Genomic DNA, 9441 nt, shown 5'->3' with positions numbered 1-9441 from the left:
CAGGCCAGTAAGTTTTACATGCATTGCATGTAAGCTTTGACAAAGCAATTATATTAGACATGTTTGCAAAATTAATAACTGGTTTGATGCAGTTTGGGTTTAGGAAATGTTATCCCACTGAAGTTCAACTTGTAGGATTCCAGCAAGGTATAGCAGGTATCTTTGATTCAGGAGGTCAAATGAACTCTATTGCAATTGACTTATCTAAGGAATTTGATAGGGTAGATCATGGGAGACTACTGGCAAAAATGAGTGCAATAAACTAGACAAAAGTGACAATTGGTGACTATATTTCTAGAAAATAAATCTCAGAGAATTAGAGTAGGTGAGGCTTTGTGACCCTGTAATAATTAAGAGGAATTCCTCGAGGCAGTATTATTGGAACTTTGTTTTCATATATATATATATAAGATATGAGTAAATAAGAGAAATCAGAGATAACTTTTTGCATATGTTATTCTGTACAGAGTAATAAATAAGTTACAAGATTTGGAGCAACTACAAAATGACCTCAATGTTGTGAGATGGACAGTAGGTAATGGTATGATAAACAGGTTTAAAAGTCAGGTTGTGAGTTTCACAAGTAGGAAAAGTCCTCTCAGTTTTAATCACTCTTGATGGGATGAAAGTTCCTTATGGGGATCACTGTAGGTAGGTGTTAATATAAGGAAAGATCTTCATTGGTGTAATCACATAAATGGGATTGTAAATAAAGGGTTCAGACCTCTGCATATGGTTATGAGGGTGGTTAGGGGTTGTAGTAAGGATGTAAAGGAGAGGGCATGTGTCTCTGGTAAGACCCCAACTTGAATATGGTTCCAGTGTATGGGACCTTCACCAGGATTAGAATCAAGAAATGGAAAAGTATCCAAAGAAAAGCTGCTTGATTTGTTCCGGGTGATTTCCAAAAAAATAGTAATGTTACAAAAATGTTGCAAAGTTTGGGCTGGGAAGACTTGGGAGAAAGACTAGCCACTCAACTAAGTGGTATGTTGTTGGTCTGTTATTGGACATTTTGCCCCCGTGTGTTAAGTTGGGCTCATCAGCTGGTAAACAGCACACCCACCAAGACGCATGGCTAGTGCATACCGTGGAAGCCACTGCGTAGGCCACTTGGAGCAACCGCCAGTGCGAATGCACTATCAGGGACTCATTTCGAAAAACTGATGCCTACCTGGCCATCAGATGATATAGATGTTGGTTCCCTATGGGAATCAACATCTATATCATAAGAGGTACGTTCCGAGTTGTTAGTGGAGAGATGGCGTGGAATGACATTAGTAGACTAAAGTTTGAGTGGTGTCTAAAAGTAGGGAAGATCACAATATATATGAAGATAAAGTTGGAATTCAAGAGGAGAAATTGGGGCAAATAATTTATAGGAAGGGGAGTTAGGGCTTGAAATTACTTACTAAGCAAGATGTTCAAGAAATTACCAATTTCTTTGCAATCATAAAAAAGTCTTAGGAAAACAGCAGAGAAGGAATCTCCCACCTGGGCAACTGCCCTAAGTGAAGATCAGTAGTGACTGATTGAGGATTGATAACACTGAAAATGTACACAAAGTTATTAAATGGAACCTTTTAAAAATGCAGTGAATGATATATTTATTTTCAATGAAATGAAACTTGGGGGGGGGACCACTATCAGTGCTCTCAGGTAGTGGTTTTGCAAATGTGGCAATATTACCAATACGTCAGTGCTCTGATAGAACTAACACAATTATGGTCATATGTACATACAGACAGGCACATTATGGTACCTAATATCACACTGATGTAAGGCTGTACAGAAGTAATTAATACATTACACAAATCTTTTATGAAAGCTTATTATTAGATATTTAACAATAATAACAAGCAATAAAGCTAATGTACAATAAATAATGAATTCATATTACATAGTATGTACAGTATATAAGTGGCCTTGATCTTTTGAGTAACAGTTCAGTCTTGAATTTTTTTTAAAAATTGCCATGTTAAGTTATTTCTCAGATTCACTTCCTCTTGTTGGAACCTCCGCCAGACAAAATAATTGCCATGCGAATGAAGATGTTGATGGTGTCCAAGTAAATTGAAATTGACCTGAAAGAGTAACATTTGAATCAGTCAAAATAGCAATGGAAACACTGATCAACAGGATTTCTGTAACAAATTCTACTACCAGCTCCAGTTTTTTTGTGCCACAAGGGTTCTGTTATTAGAGCATTAGCAGTAAGTCCATTAGTAAGACATTTTGACAATGTCTAGGAATAGTTCACAAAGCATTTTAATCATCCTAACAGAAAGGGAAGATACATATGGTAAGTAAAATCAAAAATAGAATTGATGAGTACTGTGTACTGGAGCACTTCCACTGACATGGTACTGGAAGTTTAAGGGCAGCCAGGAGTATACTTGGGAGATACTGTCAATTGCACCTGTGAAGTATTTATAAGTTTGTTCCATGTTGATTACATATGAAAATATGGCCACTGAATACTCGGCAAATATAAAACTTTTTAATGCCACACAAATCTCTCGGACTATAAGAATGCTTGAAGGAGGCTATGGCAAAGTAGCAATGAAGCAAACAGGTTTATTACAGACATGCATATTCTTGAGTATCAATAGCATCGTGCACACATTAACACAAATATAGAAATATGTGAAGCAAAGAGAGTACTGGTAGTGAAAAAGAATGGAGGAGATATCAGTAGCAACAGGAAACAGAAGTTACACGTTGACAGAATTTGAATGTGTGTATTTTTTTAAATTAACATACAAAAGGAAGCTTCTTTGATCAGCAGTGACAAAGAGTCAAATCAGACAGCAATATTTTTCATACTTAATGGGCTTCCTCTGATTCAACGAGCTAGAATAACAAGAGAGGTGGAAGCGCTGCCTGGGTGAAGCTAATAGAATAAACGTCCCCCATGTTTCCTGTGATCGCACAAGCAAGGGGTAGTTTCTCTTGAATGACGAGAAGTGTAGAAAATACACATTTTAGAATCACTGGGGCAGATTTAAAGACAGTCAGCCAAAAGCTTAAAGCATTAAAAATCATAAGACTGCGAATACTGCCACTTCATCATGTTGCGGTACGAGGCAAACATCACTAATTGTATGGTAGTTCGAAATCGTCGCACTGTGACATATGAATGAGCCTCAAAACCGGAACAAGAGTGCTACCCTGCTTGGCCGTTGTGGTTAAGCGTAAATTACAATAAAAACTGTAGACAAATATTTATGAGAGAAATCCTTAAAATGATAGGGACCGCATTCTGATATTTCTGATATTTTAAAAAGTAATGCAAGCCCATGAGTACTGTACCTCTATAGTATAAATTGTTCAATGTATTATAATATAGGGGACATTTTTCCCTTTACTATATCATACTGGGATTACTAGCTTAAAGGTAACCTTGAAAGTTATCCATTATGAAGTGTAGCCTAGTTTTAAAAACCAAGGCAAATGACAACAATAAAGGCTGCATGAATTTCACAAACAGCAATGAAATACGGCATTTACCGGCTTGGTGTACGTTTGACCGAACAGGCCTACATCAAACCAATGCCAAAGCACAAGATAGTAACACACAGCCTTCAGGACCACAATGGAGGGGTGAGGGAAGAAAGAACCTGAATATCAAACTTCAGTGATTCATACACCACCAATGGCATATGGCAACAAAACTGAACTCTCAAGGTCAAAAGACACAGGTACTAAGAAATAATCACTTATCATAAGCCTGTAAAAAGGGAACATTATCAAGCATCATACATTCGCAACAATAATAAATAAGGTAATATTTCACTACACCTGGGCAAGGTCAGATCGCATCAGTGGCTTGTCTGCCTGCTCTGTGCAAGGTTCCGTGATGCTAGCATTGCCTGCATTGTGTCTGCGATCGTTTAAAATGTTTAAACGAATTGAGAATCCTGCCAGTTTTGAAGTGACGGCCGTTCGACCTTGTGATATTCATCGCCAATTAACGGAGGTGTATGGAAACAATGTGATGGACGAGTCGTCTGATCGGCGCTGGTGTCGCAATTTCAACCTGGGGAGGGGGAATACACACGACGAGGAGCGTTCAGGGAGACCATCTGTCATTACAAACTGCTGAGCGCAGTAGACGAATGCGTGAGGAACGATCAGCGGGTCACAGTTGATGAACTCTGAACATTTTCCTAATGTGTCTCGAACAATTGTTCATGAAATTGTCAAAGACCATCTGCATTATTAAAAAATCTGTGCAAGGTGGGTCCCTCGCATACTTACAGAGGAGCACAAAACCAAGCCTATGGCTGCAGCACTGACGTTTCTGGGATGTTATTGCTATGAAGGAGACACTTTCCTGACTCGCATCATTACTGGGGACGAAACATGGGTTTGTTATGCGCCACCTGAGAGTAAACAGCAGTCAATGGAGTGGCATCATGCTCATTCACCAACCAAACCAAAAAAATTCAAGACAGTTCTGTCCACCAGAAAACTCATGGGAACCGTTTTCTGGGATCGCCGAGGTGTACTGCTCATTGATTTTATGGCCCGTGGAGACAATTAATGCTAATGCGTATTGTGAAACATTAAAGAAATTGTGGCGGGCAATACAAAACCGACGGCGAGGTCTATTGCCTACAGGCGTCATTCTCCCTCATGACAATGCCAGGCCTCATGCAGCTGCGATAACACAAGTTTTGCAGCAATTCAAGTGGGAAACCTTTGACCATCCCCCGTATAGCCCGGACTTGGCCCCTTTGGATTTTCATATCTTTACGAAGCTTAAAGACTTTCTGGCGGGTAAAAGATTTGACAGCGATGAAGAACTTAAACAAGCCGTGACTACGTATCTCAATACGCTGGTGGCGGAGGACTATGACTCTGGAATACAAAAACATGTCCCATGTTATGACAAATGCCTAAATTTGCTTGGAGATTATGTGGAGAAGTAGTGTAAAGTATACTCTTTCCCAATAAAAATGTGTACATTTGTTAATATTTACTCTTGTGTCTATTGTGCAAACGGGTACCACTTTCCGGATGGCCTTCGTAAATTAGCCTTAGTCTGAAGCACATCATAAAAAGCACATATCACATTTGAAGTACAAATAATAGGAGGTAACATCTGCAGGAAGGTCCTCATCAATCATGTCAGGTGACTTCTCGTGATTAAGTTTCCTTGGAGGTGGGTGCTTCATTTTCTTTGTAAATGTGAAGGAAAATTATATAGGGTTGAAACTGCATTGGTCAGTAATTGCCATATGTCATTTGTTTCATCCATGTACTTTTTTTAAATGTACGGAGCATAACTGACTGTATTGAGTGGAATACCATTTATCTCTTTTCGTCCTCACATCCCATTTATGGCCAGGTGGGTCATTTTCGACCCATCAAATTATGCTATCCTCCTTTAAGCTATCACATTGTTGATACTTGTAAGATCAATTAAGTTAACCATTATATATTTCGTCATACATTTAGGCAGGAATCTGATTCACTGTTGGAGTTATTCTTGATCTGGAGTCAATGGAAGAAAGATGGATTGTCAGCCCTCTACTCGCAGGAGAAGAATGTAAGTAGAATTGACAACTATTCTCATTGGCATGTTATTCATTCTAGTATTTACTATTTAAAACTTCAATAATATACATACATAATTTGATATCCGCATAACGTGTTTATAATTTCCAGTATTTTCGATATAATTTACTGTGGATTGTTAACGACCCGCTGGGCAGTCGCCTGAGAACTATAACCGACTTTCACATCGCTCGATAATGACCACATATTTAGTTTGAATGTTATGTAATTTGGCTTAGTATTCCTAACTAGTCTAATTTATTGCAGAGTACAGCAACTGACAGTTGCAGAAATCCTGGATGAGCTCTAAGCAGCCGATCCTTCAGGTATCCCCGACTCCGGTGGTGATATCTTTATTGGGCTGCCTGAAGATGGAGAAGAAACAAATGCTGACTCTGGTGTTGAAGATTGGTCAGATCCTGAGACTAAATCGTGCTCAGCTTCAAGCTCCAGCAGAGTTAGTGATGCAGGTACCAATAAACAGCAACGTCAATTTAGAAATTCCTCCCGAATTCAGCGACGAACCTGAAACCCTTCTGGGAAATGAACAGGCTCATGGTAGCGACTTGGACACAAACTGTACTAACGGGACAGCTAAATCTTTCTCTTTCAATTGGGAAATTTGTGATTTGAAATTCCCACCCTCTTCTTCGTCCAATGTTCGTCATCCAAGTAAAAGAAATTTTACGATCCTATAGATTTTTTGGATGCATTTCTCAAAGCAGATACAGTTCTTCAAATACTGAAATATACCGTTGGTTATGCCTCTTACATTAATAATCCACAGTTTCAATTATCGTTGGAAGAGATGCACTCTTTTTTCGGCATACTTTTTCTGAGTAGATATGTACCCCTACCATGAAGAAGGATGTTTAGGAGGAACTCAGATGATGGAAACGAACTTGTTCAGAACAGCAGGAGTAGGAATAGTTTTGAGGAAATATTCAGATTTCTTCACGTATGTGAAGAATTTGGATTTCCTGGCAGGTGACAAAATGGGTAAATTGAGAAATCATCTAAACAAGTAAAAAAAAAAAAAAAAAAAGCTCCCAAAGAAGACTCTGTATCTATTGACGAGAGTCTATGATCCCGTATTTCGGGCGCCACGGGTGTAAGCAATTCATCCGTGGCAAACCAATTTGCTTCCGCTTCAAAGGCTGGGTAGCCGTTCAGCGGACAGGCTACTGTCTCCAGGATGTCATTTACCAAGGATATAAAGGAGAAAAGAGGGGAGTTAGGTGAAACATTAGTGGTGACATTTGTGCATATTTCTGAAGTATTACCTGGGACTGCCTTTTCTTTATATTTTGACAAATTTTTTACGTAACTTAAGCTTCTATGTAGGATCTCTGAAGAAGGCCATCATGCTACAGGAACTCTCAGAAGCAACAGAATGTTATTTCTGGTAAGACTGTCACTGAAAAGGAAGAGCACGGTTACTTTGAATCTTGTTTTCTGATAGTTGTCTTGGAAAGACAATGGTGTAGTGAACATTATGTCAAATCAGTTTGGTGTAACTCTCCTTCAAGGAGGTTACAAGATACTCAGCCAACTAACGAGGGAAAATAAAAGTCAAACAGCCAAATGTTCTCTGTAAGTACAACCAAAGCATGGGTGGAGTTGATCTCACGAAGCATAACGTGTCAGATTTACGAATTTCAATTTATGGCAAAAAAGGGTACATTCCTATTTTGTTTTGGTTGCTCGATTTATACATGAACAATGCCTCGATTCTTAGCAGAAGGTAGGGTATGTCTTGAATCCCTAACTCTCCGTCGGGCAGTAACCAAGGCAATTCTCTACAAACATGGGACAACTCCTAAGGGAAGGGGTCGACTTACATCGCTTGACATTATCAAGGAACGCCAGATGAAGGGGCACCTGCTGATAAGTCAACAACCTAGGTGCCAATGCAAGATTTGTCGCAATAAAACAGTGAAGGCCTGTGCGAGGTGTGATGTTCCCGTTCATGACAGGTGTTTTGTAAATTACCATGAGAGTCTCAGTTCCACTGTCAGTTATGGAGTCTGAAGTTAAGTATTTTAGGTACTAAATAATATAATTAAACAGAACAATGACAACTATTGCTCTTTGTGTCAATATAACACTCATTTCTATAGGTAAGTAAACTGTAAGTCTGTAGAAATAATTGTTGCTAAGCTTGATATTCAGAATATCCCCTCTCCCAAACAAGTGCTTAGCGGGTCGTTAACGACCCATAAGTTTATATGGGTTCTAAACAGTAAATATGGTTTTGTTCATTTGTCCATGAATAATGGGTCATATTAAGTGCTTATATATATATAAAAGTTATCAATATCGGAAGAAAAAAATAATTTTGACATAAATGGGTTAATTATTTTTTAAAGGAAATCTGAAATATAATTTGACAAATAATTACTGTGGCTATCAGTACTTTTGCTGTGTAAGCATTAAAATGGGTTTGATTAGAAACAGTGATCTCTGCTATCATTCAGTAATAAAATATGATATATCCCTGGTTTCATTACTCTGATTAGAACAACCGTACACTGAACATACGGCTGGCATTCTTGAAAGCGAGAATCTATCTTTTCACTTGTTAAAACGTATGAAATTAAATTGCCATGCGCTATCTCCATCACCTCGAAATATGTTCTCACACCAACTTGCTTCGTTTCGACAACCGTTAACATGGCTACCCTTTAACTTGCTGCCTCAGGGAGCGCTGATGTTAGGCACACAGCCCCTCTATGCTATTCTAGCTCATTGCTCTGATCTGAGATGCAAACAGAAACATTAAATATTAGTACAATAATGGTCACAAAATAGTGCTCAAAAAAATATTTTACATAATATTCTGTTAGTGCACTTTATATGTACGGTAGGTAACCCTTGGGGAAGCCTCTAGAAGGCATGTCCCCAGGTGGATCAAGGGCCCATAGAAATACAGGCGGGTTCATACACCCTGGAAATGAACCCACGGACCAACAGGCAGCACAGCTGCTGGGAGCTGTATAATACTGGGAGAGACTCTCCAGTGGTCATGAATATGGAGGACCCATACTTGGGGTAATTCGAGAAGGCTTCAACAACAGTTACAGAGAAGAGGGACTTTGGTACAGAGTAACTGGCAGAAGATGAAGCTCAGTGATTAGGTGACTAAGTTACCTGTTCTACGCCTGGGGCAAGTATCAGATAGGATGGGTGTTGGTTCCACTATTGGAGGAAATGCCACTGAAACATGTCTTGAAGGACAGCAGCAGCTTCTTCAATACTGGACTGAGGCTGAGGAGGAATTTGAGTGTTCAGAACTGGATAGCACCATGCAGAGCTGGAGCAGTTTTATGGGTATGTGTATGTGTTAAAAAATAAGGCTATACAGTAGAACCTCTATAATTTGAATCGGTTAATTCAAACTCCCGCCCAATTCGAAGGAGCTCTCGTTCCCGGAAACACGAGGTACAGTTTCGCATGTTATTTAAATTGTTTAATTCAAAATACATACAATTCATAATTTGAAGAACAATGTCTCTTCCATTACTGAAATTCAGACTTACTACAAAACGCCTTTTGCATTTAAAAAAAAATTCAGAGTAATTTAAATTCGAATGGTTCATGGTGTGGGTTACTGTAGTCACGTCCTAGTTCGTGAACCACTGACAACGGCTGAGTGGCCTAGTAAGTGGTCCTGAGTCGGGATACCAGTTCCTATGGAATGGGAGTGGGCATCTCTGACATATTCTGAGTCATGGCCCTAATTGTGCTCAGGTGGCTAGGACTATACAATTCACCGGTGGTACATAACCCGTTAGAGGAGGGATCCTCACTTGGACTATGTGCAAGTAGGGTAGCCACCTGCTCATGAATTTACCGAGCTCAAAACATTTTAAGCAAGCC

The 9441-nt window shown here is 39.3% G+C and overlaps 1 protein-coding gene across 1 annotated transcript in view; it reads right to left on the bottom strand.

Moving 5' to 3' along the window:
* Positions 1-1815: 1815 nt before the first annotated feature.
* LOC136877072 (growth hormone-inducible transmembrane protein) overlaps positions 1816-9441 on the bottom strand; it is a 48939-nt gene continuing 41313 nt past the window's right edge. The window contains exon 8 of the mRNA XM_067150889.2: positions 1816-2084. Within this exon, the coding sequence (XP_067006990.2) occupies positions 1997-2084 (88 nt within the window). The 3' untranslated portion in view covers positions 1816-1996. The remainder of the gene's footprint in view (positions 2085-9441) is intronic.

Source organism: Anabrus simplex, chromosome 7 (assembly GCF_040414725.1).
Source record: "Anabrus simplex isolate iqAnaSimp1 chromosome 7, ASM4041472v1, whole genome shotgun sequence".
Taxonomy (NCBI): domain Eukaryota; kingdom Metazoa; phylum Arthropoda; class Insecta; order Orthoptera; family Tettigoniidae; genus Anabrus; species Anabrus simplex.
The sequence above is the reverse complement of the archived record's forward strand: the minus strand, read 5'-3'. Positions and strand labels throughout refer to the sequence as shown.